The sequence below is a fragment of the Oryctolagus cuniculus genome, chromosome 1 (assembly GCF_964237555.1).
Source record: "Oryctolagus cuniculus chromosome 1, mOryCun1.1, whole genome shotgun sequence".
Classification (NCBI taxonomy): Eukaryota; Metazoa; Chordata; class Mammalia; order Lagomorpha; family Leporidae; genus Oryctolagus; species Oryctolagus cuniculus.
In genome coordinates this window covers 137,850,074-137,871,901 of record NC_091432.1, presented here as the reverse complement: position 1 = coordinate 137,871,901, position 21,828 = coordinate 137,850,074, and the positions used below count along the sequence as shown (strand labels likewise).

The following is a 21,828-nucleotide window of genomic DNA, read 5'->3' as shown; positions in this document are numbered from 1 at the left end:
CGCAGCAGAGGCCCCGGGGGAGGCTCCTTCCTTGCTCGGTTCAGCTTCTTCTGCTGCCGGCATTCTTTGGCACGCAGCTGCACGCTCCAGCCTCTGTCTCCATCTCTGTACCACCTCTTCTTCTGCACCTGTATCTCTGTCTCTTATACGGACACTTGTCATTGGATTTAGGACCACCCTAATCCAGGATCAGATTTGGCTAACTCGTCCAAAATTGGGGGTGGGATGAGGTCTCCATTTCTCTGGTTAGAAATCATTAGTGTTTTTAAAAAAATATTTATTTGTTTATTTTCATTGTGTTTGAAAGGCAAAGACAACCAACCAGCCAGAGATTCTCCCATATGCTTGTTCACTCTCCAACTGCCACGGCCCCCCGGGCTGAGCCAGGCTGAAGCCAAGAGCCTGGAACAGGTGCCTTTTGGTGCTTTTGGCCAAGAGCCTGGAACTCAATCTAGGTCTGCCACGTGTGTGCACCCATGTGCAGCCATCACTGCTGCCTCCTAGGGTGTGAACAAACAGGAAGCTGGATCAGAAGAGACGGCAGGATTCACACCGAGCACTCTCCTATGGCCTGTGGGCATCTTAACTGCTGGGCCAAACGCCCGACCCCGGAAGTTGTTTGTTTTTCACGTCCCTTCTGTTAGGGGGAGGTTGCTGGCTCACTGGGATGGACGGACAGCAGCCACTGGTTACTGGGGTTCTGCCCAAGTTGTGTGAAGCCAGCAGTTGGCAGAGAACGAGGCTGTGAAGTTGAGCTCTGGGAGCGTCCGTGGGTCTCCATCAGAGGCCCGTGGAGAACATGGCAGGCTCCTGGGGAGCGGGGCTGCCATGGGGAGGCGGGGGCACCTCTGCACCTGAGCTCAGGGAGGCGGCTCGCCCTGAGGCTGTGCAGCTTCTCTCACACTGAGGGCTGCGTTTCCGGTGTGGTGCAGAAAACGCACAGTGGCTGGGGCAGATATTGCTGGCTCCGAGTCTGGGTGCAGGGCATGGGAATGGGCTCTCGGGAACCCGGCTTGCTGAGGAACTGAAGGTAGGTGGCTTTAGGAGCTACCTCTTGCAGCTAGGTTTTTACATTTAAAACCTAGTGGAATTGTAAATTGGTAGACAACATTGTGTGCGTCTTTTGTGTACAGCACGATGTTGTGAAGTGTGTGCACGCACACAGACACAGTAAAATGGTTGACTCTGGCTAATTAACACATGCATCATCTCCCATAGTTAGCACGCATGCACACCCATTCTGGTCACATTTTTCAGGACTACAATGCATGAGCATTAGCTAGAGTCACTGCGTTGTACCGCAGATCCCAGTGGGTGTCCTTTCGCTAACATCTCCCTCTCCCTCCCCACCCCTCGCTTCTCCCCCCGGAAACCACCATTCTACTCTCCTCTTCCATGAGATGGACCTCCTTAGACTGGGTCTGCAGCTTCCATGCAAGCCCTACCTAAACACCAACATTCTTCTAGAAATAGGAAAAAGCACACCCAAATGTATATAGAATCAGAAACAAACAAAAAAAACCTTAGTAGTCAAAGCAAGCTCGAACAAACAGAACAAAGCAAGAAGCATTATACTAGCCGACTTTGAAATATATTACAAAGCTATAGTCATTAAAACGGCAAAAGTACTGACATAAAAACAGACAATTGACCAATGGAAGACGATAGAGGCCCTAGAAATAAATCTATGTGCTGTTAGCCTACTGGTTTTCAACAAAGGCAACTCAAGCCAACAGAAAATAAATGGATGACTGATAAATACCATTTGCTTCACAAGTTGTACTTCAAGGTAAAAATAATGATAGTGCAATCAGATGAGGCCAACTGGGTCCTCCAGAAAGGGGTGCAAGGCCCGTCCGTGCGAGCATCTGCCTGTGGCTCTTCCAAGTTCAAAATGGCTCAGAAAAGTATTTCAAAGACAGAAATGTGGATTTCTGTCTAGTGTCATTATTCATGAACAACTCCCAAAGTACAAGGCTGCTTTAAAAAGTTCATGGAGAAGGCATATTGTGGACAAAATGCACATGGATTTCTAAGTTTTTGAGCCCCAAAATAAGCTGCTTTTAGTTACGTTTCTTCATTCACTTTCTGAAGAGCTCTCGTGTTTGTTGTGCTCTGAGATACTGTGTAATGCTTTTAGGACTAGTAAGACATCTGTTGTTGATTTTACCTTACTTTTTATAAAGATTTATTTCTTTTATTTGAAAGGCAGAGTTACAGGGTGTGGGTGTGGAAGAGAGAGAGGGAGAGAGAGAGAGAGAGAGAGAGAGGAGTTTTTCCATCTACTGGTTCACTCCCTCAATGTCCACAAGGCTGGGCCAAGCTGAAGCCAGGAGCCATGAACTCCATCTGGGTCTCCCGCATAGGTGGCAAGGACTCAAGTACTTGGTGCATTAACAGGGAGCTGGATTGGAGTCGGAGCAGTGGGGGCTTGAACCTGCACTCCTAGGGGATGGTGGCATCACAGATGGCAGCTTAACCCACTGTGCCACAATGCTGGTCCCTGACTTATCTTTTAAAATGTACACATAACACATTAATACAGGAATAAATTAATAACTTATAAATAAATAGTCACATATTTAGGATGAGCTCAAAAAATTCTTCGCCGGGAGTCATACATGGGACTTCAAACGCAGAAGAATGAAGATATTTGGGGAGGGGTTCTAGTGGCTTGGTGGGCATGGCTAACACAGCAGTCCCACTTGCCCGTGGGAAATGTGTTCCAAGACCCCCAGTAGATGCCTGAAGCCACTGAGAGCACGGAGCCCTGTCTATGTTGACTAAGCACTCATCACACACTGTGGCAGGGACTTTTGCATCCTACATGGGACAGCAAAACTAGCACAAATTTATTTTTCCTTCCTCACCATGATGTCAGTAGAAGACTTGTTCTTACCATAGATCTCCAGAACCTCAATATACAGACTTTCCTCTTTCCCCATTAAGTAGAGAACTATTGCCATTTCACCTCTGACTTGGAGAAGCACTGTGATCCCGTGACAGTCGTCTGCTAAGGCACACGGCTGCTCAGTGACTAGCGGGCGGGTAGTGTATACAGCAGGGATACAGTGGACAGAAGGATGATGTATGTTCCAGGCGGGATGGAGCAGAAAGCTGTGATGCTACACTACTCTGCAAGGCATGCCATGTAAAATTTATGTGAGTCATTTATTTCTAGAATTTTCCATTTCATATTTTTGGACTGTGGGTGACTGTAACAGATTATGGTTCGTGAGCCGGTTTTTCTCCCGCTCCCCTCTCCTGCACCTGCAGCCTCTCCTGTCCGGGAGGAGCTGGGTGGAAAGAGCATTCAGTCCCGGCACAGGGCCCTGCTGCCCCTTCCAGCTTGTGGACGAGGCTTTATTGTTGAGACCCTGGATCCAAAGGTCGGAGCGGCCTGGATCAATCACGGGGTGTCCCCGTGGGAGACTGGGGAATGACTCCACTTCCCTGCTGTTTTTCTGCTTTGAGCCACATTTCAGATTTTGCATCCAGCCATACTGGACTTGGGGCACCCACGCTCCTTTTCCCTTTCTCACCTCTTTCTTCTCTGTTGCTTGGGAGTGTGCCAGGTGCAGTCCTACACCTGGGGGTGGTGACTTAATTCCTGCCAGTCCACGCGTCCACTCACTACCCACAGCTCTGCCACTGAGAGCCACCGGGCTCTGCCCTCACCCCACAGCAGGGTTCCACCAGGGCCTCCTCCTGCTCCAATGTCCTGGAGCTCACTTATGGGGCGCCCTCTGCAGGCTCCGAGTTATCTGGTTGTAGAAGGTTAAGGGTGTGTGGCTGAGATCATCCAGCCCCCTCTGAAGAAACCGTACTCTCCGTTCTCCACTTCAAAGATTTCCCCTTAAAAGAAAGTAGGCTATATGTCTTGACCCTGTTCTAGTCTGTCTGTCTTGTTCTCTGAAGCACTGAGCAGCCACTCCTCTTGGCTGGTGCTAATGCTGGGTGGCAGGACTGGCACAGGGCCGACTGGAAACCAGCAGGCAGGTCAGGGGCATGAGGTGTCTATTGGCTTTTCTTTTCTCAAGTCTGGCCCCCTATTTCCTTACTAAGTCAACAGATGCTTTAATTATATCAGTCAACAACATGTGCAGCTGTAGCAATGGCTTCATAGGGGCTTGCTTTGTGAATACCCAGGGCAATATTTAACATATAATAATATCCATAATAAAATAATACATTAGTGATCAGTAACAAGGAGGTAACCAGGACACCTGTGCCTTTGTAGAATTTCTAAGCCATACTTAAAACAAGACTGCTGCATTTAAGGGGTGACATCTGACCTGAAGCCACAGTACATCCACGCTTGCTCTTCCCAGCAAATCCTTTCCCCTGTGTGCTTCCCACAGAGGTGCTCCCAAGGCAGTGCTGGGGCCAGGAAACCATGACCCCTCCTCACTGTGGGGACCCAGGGCTCCTGGAGGGACTGTCTCTGAAAGACCTGTCCATCAGGACTGATGGTGAGAGAGAGGCAGAGGGCCCCTGCATCTGGCTATGCTGACTCAGGTAGACTGATACTTGTTGTCAGGAAAAAAAAAAAGCTGGCCCATTTTGGGGGTCTGTCCACGGCCTTGCAGCTTCAGTTGATGACGTGGCGTTTAGCAGGAGTGGCCCCCTTCTGACTGGGCATGGCTGGATCTGCACGGGTGCTGTGTAGGAGCTGGTCCACACCGACTAACTCACTGTGCCCAAGCAGCGGCTCACAGGCCCCTCTGCAGGGTCAGCTGGTGGTGGTGGAGGGGGCCCTGGCCCTCTTCTGCTGGGGGGATGCCCATGTATCTGGTGCCTGGAAGAACTTTCCAGCACCCTGGAGAAGTACTACTTTCTGAGGCCAGGGCAGGGAGGGCCCCACTCTGCTTGCCCCATTCATCCCTCTTTTCCCTGGAGGTCCTACCTGGATTCACAGCCTGCCCTCGTGTGTTGGCTGGCACCTGCTATCCAGCAGGAAGACTGCTCGAGGCCTCTTCACTGGCCTTGATGTGACCTGCCCCCGACCCCCGCTTCTTCACACATATCTACTCTTTTGCACAAACTGGCTTTTTAAGAATCTGCAGTGAACATGCAGCCTCAAGTTTAGGCTGATGCACTTGGCAGGCAATGGGGACGGTCATGCTGATTAACTAAGACCCTAAGAAGGTTGCACTTACTGTTTTGAGTGGCCACACTTGATGGTCAGTGCTTTGCTCCCACTGAGAAGTAAGGAGACAGCTTGCTCTGAGTCCATTGGGTAGATCAAGACTCATTCACCAAATACCAGTGTAAGTTCCTTGTTTAAGGTTCACAGGGACTGCAGGGGATTCAGTGTGTGGAGATCAGAACCCTGTCCTGTTGGGGTCTGCTTCTAAACAAGGCTCCCCGTGGAGAGCAGAATTGCTGTTTTATAGACCCTAAGGAAGTTGAAGAGCCATCCACTTGGGCTTGGAAAGCCTTTAGAAACAGGGATCTATAGTGAGTAGACAACAGGCTACTAAGAAGCGCCTGCTTGCCACGGGGCATTGCAGCTGTGGAGGTGCAGCTGCAGCTAGATTGGCTCATGAAGTTTCCCCTTTGCCCCTCCGTCCTCAGGAAGGGCCCTTTGTAGAGGGGCTAGGAGAGCACCAGTGTCCATCCCTAACCAACCTGTGTCCCCTTCCCTCCCAGCTTGTCACATCCTGGAATGCTGTGATGGGCTGGCCCAGGATGTCATCGGCTCTATCGGGCAGGCCTTCGAGCTCCGGTTTAAACAATACTTGCAGTGCCCTTCCAAGATTCCTGTCCTCCAGGACCGGTGAGTAGCCCTGCGGCACTGCTGGCCTCGGCCCCTCTGTGTGTTATGAGCTCTGCTCTGAAAACCGTCTCCCCCAGGCTGGGCTCTGGACGGGCCCCGTGGATCCCTGGGCTTCCTGGGCTTGCAAACCCCTGATCAATGCTGGGCTGTGACCCAGGAAGCCAGCAGATGGAAGCCAACATATGGATGATGCTTGGAATGTGCAGAAAAACATTTCCTGGAAACTATAGTGACGGTAGCCAAGGTTACAGAAGAGTGACTTCATTTAATTTTTTTTTTCATTCAGTTTTCTCTGCAACCACGTGATGCTTCCATATGTCACCTCCCTGGGTCTGTGTCACCACAGGTTCTATGCATCCTGTTGTTCTTATGCTGTGGCAGGGGGCTCCTGCTGGCCACCAGCCTGTTTCTGCTTTGCTGGGCTCTGTATCTGAACAGCTCTGTAGCTCATTTCCCTTCTGTGTGGTCCTGGGAATGCCCTTACCCTCTCTGAGCCTCAGCGATGTTGTCAATAAAACAGGAATGTAGTGATGTGGATGATTATTTAGTGTGTTATAAAACACGTTCAACATCTACCATGCAGAATCCTTAGGGTGTAATAAAATTACACGCAGCATAAAACATTTTACAAAAGTCATATGGACTATGTTGGTCGAGTTTACATAGTGAAAATCAATGGTAGCAGCGTGTTCGCTATAAACAAAACTTTTCTACATTGGCTTTTTACTTTTTAAAAAAGATTTATTTATGTATTTATTTGAAAGGCAGAGTTACAGAGGAGAATGGGGGGGGAGGGGGAGAGAGAGAGAGAGAGAGAGAGAGAGAGAGAGATCTTCCATCCGCTGGCATACTACCCAAATGACCAAAATGGCTGGAGCTGGGCCAGTCCGAAGCCAGGAGCTGGGAGCTTCTTCTGAGTCTCCCATGTGGGTGTAGGAACTCACAGACTTGGGCTATCTGCCTCTGGTTTCCCAGGCACATTAGCAGGGAGCTGGATCAGAAGTGGAGTGGCCAGGAATCAAACTGGCGCCCATAAGGGATGCCAGTGTTGCAGGCAGAGGCATTACCTGCTATGCTACAATGCCAGCCCCAACTTTTTACTGTTTTCAAACTGCTAAGGCCGTGTTCTTTGTCATGGTCACAGTCAGTGTCCACCTGGATCTTCATCATCATGAAGGCATTGTTCACCTCCCTTCTCCATCTTCAGTTTTCTGAAAGGGAATTAACTTCCACATCCCCTGAAAAAATTGCTTTAAGAAACTAATTTTGGGGCCCAGTGCTGTGGCGTAGTGGGTGAAGCCACCACCTGCAGTGCCAGCATCCCATGTGAGTGCCAGTTCTAGTCCCGGCTGCTCCACTTCTGATCCAGCTCTCTGCTGTGGCCTGGGAAAGCAGTAGAAGATGGCCCAAGTCTTGCAGCCATGTGGGAGACCTGGAGGAAGTTCTTGGCTCCTGGCTTCGGCTCAGTCATTTTGCTGTCTTTGCTATGTATCCATCTGAAGTGAGTTTGATAACTGGTATTTCCTCAAAGAAAAAGAAGCATGGAATATAGCAAAAACGTTATCATTTTGAAAAACTAAGAGCAACTCAGCATTTTTTAAAAAAGGATTATTTATTTAATTATTTACTAACATATTTAAGAGGTAGAGAGACAAGGGAAAACACAAAGAGAACTCCCATCTGCTTGTTCACTCCCCAAATGCGTGCAATGACTGGGCTAAAGCCAGGAGTTGTGAACTCAGCCCAGGTCCCCCATGTGAGTGGCAGGGAACCAACCACTTCAGCATCACCGCTGCCCCCAAGGGCCCACATTAGCAGAAAGATGGAATCAAGAGCCAGAGATGGGATTTGAACCCAGGTACTCTGATGCGGGATACAGGTGTCCCAACCGGTATCTTAATCACGAGCCAAACATTTTCCCTAACATTGTTTAGTCCCAGAAGTGAATGGCTAGGTAAATTATTATGCTTTTCTGTGTTTTTTAAATGTCTGCATAAGCATCAAAGACATACTCTTAGAATAACATAGGCACTGGGTGTTGTGGTGTGCAGGTTCAGTTGCTGCTTGCAATGCCAGTGGGAGTCCTGGCTGCTCCGCTTCCAATCCAGCTCCCAGCTAATGTACCTGGGAAAGCAGCACAAGAATCCCCCCCCTCCCCATGTGGGAGAACCGGATGTAGTTCTAGGCTGCTGGCTTTGGGCCAGGATCACTGGCTGTTGCAGTCATTCGGGGAGTAAAACAGAGAATAGAAGATTCTCCCTCTCTGTCACTCTGCCTTTCAAATAAATAAAATAAATCTTACAATAAAATAAAAGAATAGGTACACAAATAGTGGGAGCAGTTGATTTCACAACCATATCTTCTGACGATAGACTTAGGCATGAAGTCTTGTGCATGATTTCATCCAATAATATTTTGAAGGACTTCGAGGAAAGAAAAGGAAGCAGACAGGACCTTACCCATGAAAACAACTTCGGCTACAAATGCAGGTGTTAGAGAACAATTTCTAGAACAAAAGGAACCAAGGTCCTTCCTGCCTGTCAACTCACCCTGCAGGTGCCTGCCCGGCTGGTCCTCTTGTCTGTTTGATGGCAATGAGATACCCATTGCACAGGTCTTAGACAGAGGGAGGACGGCCCTCTGGGGTTTACTCCGCCTTCTTTTTCAGGCACACCCCTCCCACTGGAGGCAGCCTGGGGCCGTGAGAGAACCCACCCTGCCTCCAGCTGTCAGTGCTGTCACCCACTCCAGGACCCACGTTCCTGGGCTGTGGGCACACGTGACACTGGCAGGGTCTCCTTCTAAGGCATTAAAGTTCTAGGGGGTATCCAAGACAGGGGCTTCTGTTTGGATTTTTTCTGCTCGCTCCCCAAGCCCTGAAATATTTGGCGGAGGTGGGGAAAGTTTGCTACATCAGCTTCTTTGCCTGTGCTGTTTGGGATGGAGACATGGACAGGGGGTAGGGGAGGCTGGAGAGAGTGTGGCAATGTTAGTGGCTGGCAAGCTGTGAAGGATCCTCCCTGCTCCCTGTGTGTGGAGTGAGAGTTCTCTTTTCCCTTTTCTTGTCCCGCCGAGTGTATGGATTTACTTACTTGTGAATTACTGTTTGTCCATTCTGTTGATTCTCAAAGGAGACACTCTATCATCTGGATTCCTCACCCATCTTTAACTGGATATCTGAAATAGTACTTAGAAGTGTATAGGTTTTTAGTTATGGTCTGATTTTTTTTTCTTACAGAAATCCAGAGACATTTCAATAATAGCCAGAGAAACAATGAAAACAATGAAAAATAAATCATCTGTAGCTAAAGCTCATTTACTATTTTAAAAGATGATGTGTAATTCATGGGTGATAAAATCCACCCTTTTCAAGTCAACAGTCCAGTAGATTTTGCATTTTCAAAGGCTGCACCATCATCACCATTAATTCAAGAATATTTTCATAACCCTAAAAAGAAGCTCGTACCCTTAGGCAGTCACTCCGTATTCTCCACCCTCTTCTTTCCAGGAAACCAATAATCTTGGTCTCTTGTGGATTTGCCGATTTCAGACATTTCTTTTTTTTTTTTAAGATTTTTTTTATTTACTTGAAAGTCAGAGTTACACAGAGAGAGAAGGAGAGACAGAAAGAAAGAGAGGTCTTCCATCTGCTGGTTCACTCCCCAGTTGGCCACGACAGCTGGAGCTGTGCTGATCCGAAGCCAGGAGCCAGGAGTTTCCTCCAGGTCTCCCGTGTGGGTGCAGGGGCCCAAGGACTTGGGCCATCTTCTGCTTTCCCAGGCATAGCAGAGAGGTGGATCGGAAGTGGAGCAGCCAGGGCTTGAACCAGTGCTCATATGGGATACCGACACTGTAGGCAGCAGCCTTACCTGCTATGCCACAGTGCGGGCTTCACACATTTCATATAATTGCACTATGTGTTGGACTTCTTGACTTTGAAGAATGTGTTCAGGATTCACCCTTGTTATAGCATCTGTCAGTATTTCAGCTTTTGAGGGCTCAAGCAATATCCTTTCGCACGGATACATCATCTTTCTTCATCGTCTCATCAGTTCATGGACATTTCAGTTGTTACCACCTTTAGCTCATAGGAAGAACGTTACTATGAAGATACACACATGCAAGTTTTTGTGCAAACGTGTTTCTGTATTCTTGTGTGTATACGTCAGAGTGGAACTGTTGGGTCAGGTGAGTATGCTGTGCTAAGTTTTATGAAAAATTGCCCAGCTCTTCTGCAAAGTGGCTCCACCATCTTACATTCCCATTTAGGTTAGAATACATGCAGCATCCTCACCAACACTTATTGGCTATCGTTTTGATTATAGCTACCCTAGAGGGAATAAAGTTGTTGCCAACTCTGATTGGCATTTCCTGAACCTTCATTCTATCAAAGCTCTTTTCGAATGCTTATTGGTCATTGTGTGTTCTCTGTGGAGGAAGGTCTGCTCAGATCCTTGGCCAGTTTTAAAGACTGGGTTATCTGTGTTTTTATTGTTGGTATGTAGGAGTTCTTTAAACATTCTGGACAGATGTCTCCTTTTGGATATACGATTAGCAAATACTTTTTCCCATTTTGTGAGTTGGCATTTTTACTTTACTCACACAGTGCTTTGAAGCATAGCAGTTTCCAATTTGGATGAAATCCGGTTTACTTACTTTTTCCTTTGGTTGCTTGTACTTTTGGTGTCATATCTAAGGTTGCCTAAATGCAAGGTACTGAAGATTTATGCCTCTGTGTTCTTCTAATAGTTTTGACTCTTACGTCCAGGTCGTTAATCCATTGTGAGTTATTTTGTATGTATGACATGACACAGCGATCCCACTTCATTCTTCCGTATATGGATATCCAGTTGCCATGGGACCATTTGTTAGACACACTTTTCAATGTCAGTTGGCCACAGATGTATGGGTCTGTTTCTGGAGTCTCAATTCTGTTTCACTGAGCTGTTTGCCTAAACTTTTACTTGTGTAACACAGTCTTGAATACTGTTTCTTTGTAAATTTAACATTGGAAGCATGAGCCCTCTATTTTTGTTCTTTTTCAAGATCGTTTTAACTATTTTAGACTCCTTACACTTCCATCTGAATTTAGGAAAGCTTGCAAAAAAAAAAGAGTTTGGATTTTGACAGGGATTGTGTTGGATCTGCAGAGCAATTTAAGGATTATTCTTATATTATCTATTTTAAATATTCTAGTTCATGATTATAACATGTCCTGTCATTTATTTAGATTTCCCTTAATTCTTTTCAATAAAATTTTAAAATTTTCAGTATACAAATCTTGCACTATTTTGGAAATTTTTCTCCTGAATATTTTATTTTTGATGCAATAATAAATCAAAGTGTTTGTCAGTTTTATTTTTTCATTAATTAGTGTATAAAATGCAATCAATTGTGTATGCTGATCTTTTTTAAATTTTTATTTATTTATTTATTTTTATTTTTTTTGACAGGCAGAGTGGACAGTGAGAGAGAGAGACAGAGAGAAAGGTCTTCCTTTTACCATTGGTTCACCCTCCAATGGCCGCCGCGGCTGGCGCGCTGCGGCCGGTGCACCACGCTGATCCGAAGGCAGGAGCCAGGTGCTTCTCCTGCTCTCCCATGAGGGTGCAGGGCCCAAGCATTTGGGCCATCCTCCACTGCACTCCCGGGCCACAGCAGAGAGCTGGCCTGGAAGAGGGGCAAGCGGGACAGAATCCGGCGCCCCGACCGGGACTAGAACCCAGTGTGCCGGCGCCGCAAGGCAGAGGATTAGCCTAGTGAGCCGCGGCGCCGGCGTATGCTGATCTTACAGATATCAGTCATGCTTGACTAATTCATTAACTCTAAAAGCTTTGTGTGGCTACTGTAGGATGTTTTATTTGTAAGGCCCTATTATTGGCTGGTGCCGCGGCTCACTAGGCTGATACTCCGCCTGCGGCGCCGGCACCCCGGGCTCTAGTCCCGGTTGGGGCGCCAGTTCTGTCCTGGTTGCCCCTCTTCCAGGCCAGCTCTCTGCTGTGGCCAGGGAGTGCAGTGGAGGATGGCCCAAGTCCTTAGGCCCTGCACCCCATGGGAGACCAGGAGAAGCACCTGGCTCCTGGCTTTGGGTCGGCATTCTGCACCGGCCTTAGCAGCCATTTTGGGGGGGTGAACCAACGGAAAGGAAGACCTTTCTCTCTGTCTCTCTGTCTCTCTCTAACTCTGCCTGTCAAAAAAAAAAAAAAAAAAAAAAAGGCCCTATTATCTGCTAGTAGAGGGAGTTTGATTTCTTCCATTCTACCCTGGATCCCTTTTGTTTCTTTTCATTATCTAATCATCCTGAGCAGAACCACCAGTATACAACACCGTCACGCTCCTGCCCTCGGGGGCACAGCTTCTAGTCTGTTACCACTAACAGTGATGTCACCTGTGAGCTTTTCTTAGCTGCCTTTATCAGGAATACTTCTCTGATCCAAATTTGTTGAGTGTTTTACCATGCAGTACTGCTGGATCTTATTAAATGGTTGAGAGGATTATGTGTTTTTATTTTGCTGGTATGATACAGTAATTGATTTGAGGATTACTACATTACTGGGATAAATACCACTTTGTCTTGGTGTATGATTCTTTTACACATTGCTGGGTTTGGTTTGCTAGAATTTTGTTGTGGATTTTTCCATCTGCATTCATAAGAGATACATTTCTTAAGATTTATTTATTTATTTGAAAGGCAGAGTTACAGAGAAATAGGGAGAATCAGAGAAAGAGATCTTCCATCTGCTGGTTCACTCCTCAGATGGCCACAACAGCTGGAGCTGTACCAATCCAAAGACAGAGCCAAGAGCTTCTTCTGGGTCTCCCACGTGGGTGCAGGGACCCAAGTACTTGGGCCATCTTCCATTGCTTTCTCAGGCGCATTGGCAGGGAGATAGAACCGAAGTGCAGCAGCCGGGACTCAAACCAGCATCCATATGGGATGCTGGCACCACAGGCAGTGGTTGCACCCACTACACCACAGCGACGGTCCCCAGAAGAGATACTGATATGCAGTTTATTTTTGGTGACTTTGTCTGGTTTTGGTATCAGGGTATTTCTGGCCTCATAGATTGAGTTTGAGAAGAGTGGTTGTTACTTCTCCTTTAAATGTTTGGTAGAATTTACCAGAAATCCATATGATCCTGGTCTTCTCTTGGAAGGTAAGTTTTATTTATTATTATAATTAATTCAGTCTCTTTATTTGTTACAAGTCTATTCAGATTCTTCTTGAGTCAGTTTTGATAGTTTGAGTTTTTCTAGGAATTTCTCCATTTCATCTAGGTTATCTAAATTTTGGCATACAATCCTTCATAGATTTTCTTTTTTTCTATATGATTGGTAATAGTACCCCATCTTTTGTTTCTAATTTTTATAATTTAGACTTTTATTTTTCTTGGTCATTCTAGCTATGGATTTGACAACTTTGTTGATCCTTCCAGGAACCAACTATTGTTTTTGTTAATTTCCTTTGTTGTTTTCCTATTGTCTACTTTATTTATTTTCACTTTAATATAATTTTACTTCTTCTGCTTGGTTTGGGTTCAGTTTTCTCTTTTTTTTCTAGTTTAGTAAGATAGATGTTCAGGTTATTGATTTGAGATCTTTATTCCTTTATCCTATAGCTATTTATAGCTATGAATTTCCCTGTAAGCACTGTTGCTTTATTCCATCAGTTTTAATAGGATGTTTTTGTTTTCACTCCTTTCAAACCAGTTTCTAATTTCCTTTTTTGACTCATTATTTATGTAAAGATGTTATTTAATTACTAATATTTGTGAATTCTCTAAATTTCCCTCTGTTACTGATTCCTAGTTTGATTCAATTATGGTCTAAAACATACTTTGTGTGTTTATGGATATAACATATGGTCTATCCTAGAGAGTGTTCCATAGGCACTTAAGAAGAATTTATTCTGCTTCTGTTGGATAGAGTGTTCCATTGATGTCTTTTAGGTCTAGTTGGATTATTGTGTTGAACTTACCAGTTTTCCACAGTTGTTCTCTTATTGAAAGTGGCATATTAATGTCTCTCACTATGATTGTTGAATTGTCTATTTCTCCCTTTGGTTTCATCAGATTTTGCTTCATGTATTTTGGGCTCTGTTGTGAGGTACATATATATTTACAATTGTTATGTCATCTTGACGAGTTGCCCTTTAATGATTAAAAACTGTCTTTTTTCATCTCTAGAAACGAATTCTCTATGAAAATCTATTTTGTGTAGCACACACAGCCATTCCATCTCTCTTTTGGTTACCGTTTGCATGAAATGTCTTTTTATATCATATGACTTTCAACCTAGTATTTATTTTCTTGTTTCTTTTTAGTTGACAAAAAACAATTGTGTGCACTTATGGGCTACAATGTGACCTTTTATCAATGTACACATTTCAGAAAGATTCAATCAAGTTCATTAAAATATTGATCATCTCACCAATTAACCACTTTTTGGGGATAATAATATTAAAAATCTATAGTAATTTTCAACTATACAATACATTGTCTTTAACTGGGATCACCAGTCTACTTAAGTCTCTCAATCCAAATTGTGTTGCACATAGAAAGCCTATAGTCAGATCACTTTTTTGGTCCAGTCTCAGTCTCTACCTTTTAATTGGAGCATTCAGTATATTTACATCAAATACAAATGCTAATAAGTTGGGAATTTTTCTCTGCCACTTAAAGATTTTCCTGCATATTTTGTCATTTTTTACGCTTATTCCTTCATTACTGTCTTTTCTTTGTTAAGTAAATGTGTACCGTTTTAATTCCCTTGTTCCTGTCACTACTTTTTTTTTAAATTTATTTTTATTTATTTGAAAGACAGAGTTACAGAGAGAGGTCGAGACAGATAGAGAGGTCTTCCATCTGCTGATTCACTCTCCAGATGGCCACAACGGCCGGAGCTGTACCGATCCGAAGCCAGGAGCTTCTTCCAGGTCTCCCACATGGGTGCAGGGGCCCAAGGACTTGGGCCATCTTGTACTGCTTTCCCAGGCCATAGCAGAGAGCTGGATTGGAAGAGGAGCAGCCAGGACTAGAACTGGTGCCGATATGGGATGCCAGCGCTTCAGGCCAGGGTGTTAACCCACTACACCATAGCACGGGCCCCTCCTATTACTACTTTTAAAGTGACTATCATTGTGGGGATTTAAATCAGTATCTTAATATATAACAATTCTGTTTGGGTCTCAGTAATACATGAAAGATTTGCTCCTATGTGACTCCATTCCTTCCCCTCCACTGTGATGCTGTTATGAAAAATCACATCTTTATACATTGTGTGCCCATCAACACAGATTTCTAGTTACTGCTTTATTTGGCTGCCATTTGAATTAGAGAGGATGAACAAAAAAGTTATCAGCAAAAATTGCATTTATATTTTTCAATTAACTTTACTATTATTCTCTATTTTTCATATGGAATGTCTTCATTTCAGTCTAAAGTACTTTTAGTGTTTCTTACACAAATTTGTTCAGAATAAGTTTTATCTGAGAATATCTTAATTTAAGCTTTGTTTTTGAAGGACAGGTTTGTTGGATAGAGTTCTTGATAGATAGTCTTTGAGCACTTGGAATATGTCCTTCCACTGTCTTCTGGTCTCCATCATTTCTGGCAAGAAGTCAGCTGTTAGTGTTATTGAAGATCATTTATGCATGGTGAAAAGCTTCTCTCTTGCTGCTTTCAAGATCCTCTCTTTCTGTTTGGCTTCAAACAGAGTGAGTACAATGTGTGCATCTCTTTAAGTTCATCTTAATTTTGAGGGGCTTTTTGAGATTATTGTATGTATAGACAAATATTTTTCTACACAGTTAGGAATTGTTGGCTATTATTTCTTCAAATGTATTTTGCCTTTTCAGTGTCTCCTTTCCTCTAGGGACTCTAAAGTATAAATTAATAGGCTCAATGGTGTCCTGTAAGTTTCTGAAGTTCTGTTTATTTTTCTTAATTCTCTTCTCTTCATGGTCCTCAGACTGGAAAATCTCAACTGACCTGTCTTTTTGTTCTCTCATTCTCATTAAACCTGCTGTTAATCCTGTCAAGCAACTCTCAACTCTAGAGTTTATATAACTTTAAATTATTTATATATCTATACTGTATTCCCTATTTGATGAGGCATTTTTCTCATGCTTATTTTTTATGTTGTTTCCTTTAGTCTTGAAAAATTTTAAAGTAGTTAGTTGAGAGTCTTTGTTTAGTTAGTCCATAGTCTGAGTTCCTCAGGGAAAATTTCTGTTGATTGTTTTTTTTTTTTTTCCTGTGCATGAGTCATACTTCCTTGTTTCTTTGCATGACTCATAAGATTTTGTTAAAACTGGAAATTTAAATAATATAATGTGCTACCCTGAAAATAAAGTTTCTCCCTTCCCAGGATTTGTTGTTCTTGCTGCTTATTGTGTTTGTTTTGTGACTTTTCTGAAATTATTCTCTAATGTCTGTATTGTTTGCAATATGTAAAAGGACTGCAAAATGTTTGTGGAAGATTGGAATTAAAAGTTTATATTAGTGCAAAGGATTAATGTAGTCCATGCATATTTTTTTCATAATACTCTTTGTCCATGAACTTTTATAAAATTCCTTGTATGTCCACTGATTACTCTGCTTGGTTTGCTTATTATTCAGCTGTTAGTTCATTTTCCATAAGCCTTTTTGTAAGACTCCTCCTATGTCAGTCATGGCTCTATTTGGCTTGATTACTATTGGAGAGAGAGTTCCTAAATTCCTGGAACCACAAAGTCTGTGTGTGTGTGTTGGGGTACTCCTTCAATCAAGGTAGTTGACAACTCGACCTTGGCCTTCATTTTCTCCTGTGCCAAGCCTCAAGGTCAGCTAGAGTCAAGAGTGTAAGGAATCGTCACATGTGTCCTGAGCAGACACCAGGCCCCAGGCATGCACACAGCTCTGCACATGCATGTGGTCTTCTAGATTCCAGAAACTCTTCAGAGCTCATGCGAGTCTTTAGGAATCATTTCATCGTCCAGCTTTCCTCCTAAGCTTTTTGATTAGCCTACCATTCGACCTAAATGTTATACAGCTGCCTCTAATTGTTTTTGACAGATGTCCCTGGGGAAGAGAATTTTTGCCCTGAGCAAGCTCCAAATCAGGTCAAATAAAGACAGCCTTGGCAGCTGGGTCTTCAAGGAAGGATCAGACGGTTCGAGTCACGATCATCCACTGGGAATAGGTCTTCGCTGGCATTGTGGGCTGTTGGTTTTCAAGGCTACCAGAGACATGGAAATAGGGTGATTTAAATGCCACAGCGATACTGTTCTTATAGCTGTTTGTTTGTTCATGTTTTTCCTTAAACAAACATTCCCCGGGTCATTTCAAGCTTCTGGTTCATTTCCAGAGTACTGAAAAAGTTGGTTTTTAAAAAGAATATTTTTGTGTCAATCTTCTTGTTGTTTTTATTGAAGAGAGAATTTTCAGAGTTCCTTACTCTACCATCTTCTCTGCTGCCACTAAATCTCTCTATTTTTTTTTAGTTGATTTTGTTTCCAGTAAATTTCATGACTTATTGAAATGAGTACCAGGGCTGTAGGAATCTGGTTATCTTTAGGCATAAAGATATTTCTTCCTTATTTCTTCCTTAGTTAAAGTGTACTTTAACAAAACAACCTCTTTCAAATATGGTAGGAATTTTCCAGTAGATAGAACTCTGAGTGAGGCAGGGCTACTTGACCAAACCACACACCTACTTCTCAAATACACCCGAGAACCAGGTGGCTGAGGGAGCAGGGACTAAACTCTCTCTCCTTGGAACAGGTACCAACACTAGACTTTAGTTTTGACTGCAAGCTCACTTTTTGGCTAAAGCCTTTGAAAATGCTCTTTTAACAGAATGCAGAGTCTGGATGAGCCCTGGACAGAGGAAGAGGGGGAGGGCTCAGACCACCCATACTACAACAGTGTTCCCAGCAAGATGCCTCCACCAGGGGGCTTTCTTGATGCTCGACTGAAAAACAGACCCCATGCTCCTGACACAGCTCAGGTGAGTCTCGGACTTTTCCGTTTGATGGAGACTAGCTGAAATTTTGTATTTTCTTCCATTTTGGTTCAGACTGACATTCTGTTCAGTGTTTGACACAATAACACACCAGCTTTCCTTCATTGGCTTTCACAAGCATACAAAGAGTAAATGCTACTTTTTTAACATTACAAGGCATTGGCCCAATGCTCTGGAAGTACATTGTGTCTCTGATGTATGGATCTGGGGTCTTCTCCCTCCCAGGACCAATCCTATCATGATGTGATCCTAGTGAGGGGAAGACAGACTTAACGCTTTTAAGAGGCCTGGAGTGAAGAGTGGTTATGGGTTCTTAAACTGATGGGAATTACGTTCTTCTGTTTTATTCATTCTCCTCATTTCTCTCTAAAATTCTAGTAGGGTGACTGCTTTCTAGAGTCATGTTTCATTATAGAAAAATTTCAGTTTACTCTACCTTATGTCAGTAATAATAGGGTCAATAAAAATGGCAACATAACAATGAAATCAAAGATCTGACAGGAAGAGGAATTTCTTGGTCTTCACGGAGTAGACTTGCCCAAGTGTGAACCATTATGGTTATGTGTATTGGGTGAGAGGTGCCGATGGTCCTTGTCTTATGATGATTGAACTTACAATTTTTTTTTTTTTTTACTTTATGATGGTTTTAAAGAATGATGCATTTAGTAGAGTAAGAATTGAGTTTGAATTTTTCCCCGACAGTGCTATGTGGTCCCATCCTCGCTGGTGACACTGGGTGGCAGCAGTGAGCCTAGTTTGGGGTCAGTCCCGTGGTCACCAGGGGAGTTGCCTGAGGGTTTACAGGGTGCTGTGCTGTTGAGCTGGGATGTACAGGGGGTGTCTAGGGGAAGCAGTGCATTGTGGACAAATACTCTTTTCAACTGCAGAGTGGGTTTGTTGGATTTACAATAACCCTATCATCAGTGGAGGAGCGACCGTATGTCCTGACATACAAGTGCCCTCTTGCTGAAGTTTTTCTGAGACATGTTGAATGCTATGACCGTCTATGGAGAATTCAATTTTACAGTTCCACATAGGGAGGAGTTTTGGGGGTTATAAAAACAAGGAGGGGTGCATGTGTTGTTTTGGTGGAGATGCAGCCTTTTCCTCACGTGCACACATATTAATGCCAACCCTGAGACGTGAAGGCAGCAGAGAATGCAGGCATGTCCCATCTCTGTGGTCCTGCCTCCGTCCTGTGGCATTCCAAGACGGGGACATGGGAAAAAGTGATTCTTCTGTTTATTCACATGTGTCTGCAGTTTGCAGGGAAAGAGCAAACTTACTACCAGGGAAGACACTTGGGAGACACATTTGGCGAAGACTGGCAGCAGGCACCTGTCAGGCAAGGTGAGGAACGTTTATGAAAAATCCCTCCACCTAGTGGGGCACCCACTTCCTGTGGAGTGGCAAGGTGATTCCCTGGAAGCGTTTGCTGTGGGTAGTGTATCTGTCTGCATTGTGTTGCTGTAGTGATATTACTATTAAGTAAAGTTAATTAATGGGTATTAATTTCTTGTGAAGGCAGGGCCCCTCGCTGACCTAATTAGCTTTCCTTGGGCTCTGCCTCTTCAAGGTCCCACCTCCTCCCCACTACAGTAGTGGTCAAGCTTCCAGCATAGAAGCTCTGGGGGACAAGCCACATCCAAACCATGGCAGGAATGCAGTAGATTCCTGACGAGAGCATAGAACTGGAAACAATGACTGTCACAGATCCAGTGGTGCCTCCTGCAGCACCAGGTCTGGTTCACATTCCGTCAGCACTTACTTCCCCTGTGCACCTGTGACTGTCACTGGAAGGCGTCCTCTGGTGGAGGACAATTTCCTTGCCCAAGGCTGCTGAGCAATGGACATCCCAGAAGCACCCGTTGATGCTTCACGTTTGAATTGGGGAAGTGACTCCATTGTGTGTTTTCTTCCATTTCCAAGTTCCTGCTGCCTCTCCTCCTTGTCTCATCCCCTTCTCACCTGCCCTCCACCCAGAGTCAGCTTCGGGAAGAACATAACGACACTTGCCCTTGGGTGGGCATTGATGACAGAAGTAGTGCCAGGGCTATTGGTCTCCTGGGTGCTTTTAGAGGATGCTTCCATGTCTTAGCACCCACGACAACAGACACCTGCAGCACACCCTGAGAATAATCTACCTGGAACTGTGTCTAACTATCTGTAATCTAGATGCCTAAAAACAACTTAGATACATCAAGCTATCACAGTAACAATTTAGACAGAAGGAAGAACTAACTGCTAACTTCTCACATAAGTGTTTATTCGCTAGGCAGTTATTTGTATCCATTCATATATGTGTATCTATCATCTATCTATAAACATCTATCAAGTATCTATCACCTCTCAATTACTCATCTATCCACTATTAATAAATTATCTACTATTTATACCTATTATCTAGCTAACCATTCATCTATCATTTATCTATCTAGTTATCACCTATTTATCTAGCATCTATCTATCTATCTATCTATCTATCTATCTATCTATCTATCTCTACTTTAAAGATGTGTTTTGATTTCAAACTTTTTTGCCCTCCCAAACATTTTTATACATTTTTCAGTAGCTCCCAATCCTGACTTCTAGATGTGTAGGTTCTCAGGCGATGGAGCCCCCTGGTGTGTCTGTGCATATGAATTTAACATGAGTGTGTCCACCTGCCCTGGCATAGCACCCGCTGCCTCTGTCTTTAGTTGGGAAAGTTCTGCCCGAAACTTATTCACTAGGCGTTCGATCCTCCCCTTTTAACAATTAGTTTGTGAAATGCTGTTCTGAGCAATGACTTGTTTGCAAAGTATACAAATGTTTAAGCTGTAACTAGCTGCTCCTAAGCAAGGTTACATAACCCAGAACAGCCCCTCTAACATAGAAATTCCATGTGGGACTAGGAGCTTAGGATTTGTACACTTTGAGCTTTCGTGGGTGTTGTTGCCTAGCAGAGAAATATTTGCACGGCTCCTCCTTCTCCCTTGGGAAGCAAAGGTTGGGTGCCAAAGGGCTCTTGGGAAAGCTCTTCAAAAACCCTGAACCAACAGCATGCCAACTCTGTAGGGCCAGCTTCACCACACCACTGCCCATAGGCTGTGACAGACACGCTCCTTCCAGAAACGTGTGTGCCACAGATGTTCTTGGGAATGTTTCTGTAAGTGGATTGGAGCCAGGGCACATACAGAACAAGTGACCCAAGCAGGTGTTCCGGGGCAACAGCTCTGAGTGACAGAACAGGCAGGATCCCCAGGAACCAACCTCAGCCACCCTACTGGGGAAGTCCCATCAAGGCCATGTCCTCGATCACACGCCTGTCCCAGACTCAGCAGTGCCGGCTCTGTTTTGTAAGGAAGGCGTCTCATTCTAAACACAGCCTGCGTGGTGGTGCTGACACTTGACGTGAGGCTTGTGGTTCTGCTCAGTTCTTTGATTTGGGAGGATTTTGTAAGGGATAGGATATAGGGCACCTTCTGCCTGCTCAGCTCCCATAACCCCAGGGCAGCGAGGCTGTGAGTCCTCGGTGTGTCCCTGCGTGATCCATGTGCACCCTGACATTGGCTGGAAGATCCCACGTGGATGTGAGCGACTGGAGAGCATCCTAGGCAGGACACAGCCGTGCGCTGTGACAAGCTCAGAAGAGGGGCCTTCGTCCACTTATGCAAACATGCACTCTGCAGCGAGGATTTTCTAACTGGGGGATGGTGGCAGGCTGACTACAGAGTCTCCACTGGTGCCGCCGTCCTAACAGGAGAGGGCTCATTCTCTTGTTGCAGGGTCCTTGGACATCTACAGCACGCCAGAAGGGAAACCACACATGGCCCCTGCGGGAGAAGCACCCACCTACGTCAACACCCAGCGCATGCCCCCACAGGCCCAGCCGGCGGCCACCAGCAGCGCAGAGAGCAGCCCACGCAGGGACCTCTTTGACATGAGTGGGTTTCCCTTTGTCTCTGGTCTTTTCTTCTGAGGTTGCTTTGTCCCCTGCCTTGTAGGAGGGCTCTGTGACGTTATTGAATTTTCTGCCAGTAGGGTCTAATGAGTAGTGCTGATTA

General features: G+C 44.8%; 1 protein-coding gene across 3 annotated transcripts in view; it reads left to right on the top strand.

Moving 5' to 3' along the window:
• The window catches only part of SHC3 (SHC adaptor protein 3), a 178,502-nt gene that overhangs the window by 117,795 nt on the left and 38,879 nt on the right, over positions 1 to 21,828 (top strand). For all 3 annotated transcript variants that reach the window (XM_070065791.1, XM_070065785.1, XM_070065801.1), the window contains 4 exons: positions 5,653 to 5,779; positions 17,617 to 17,767; positions 19,045 to 19,132; positions 21,550 to 21,708. In XM_070065791.1, the coding sequence (XP_069921892.1) occupies positions 5,653 to 5,779; positions 17,617 to 17,767; positions 19,045 to 19,132; positions 21,550 to 21,708 (525 nt within the window). The remainder of the gene's footprint in view (positions 1 to 5,652; positions 5,780 to 17,616; positions 17,768 to 19,044; positions 19,133 to 21,549; positions 21,709 to 21,828) is intronic.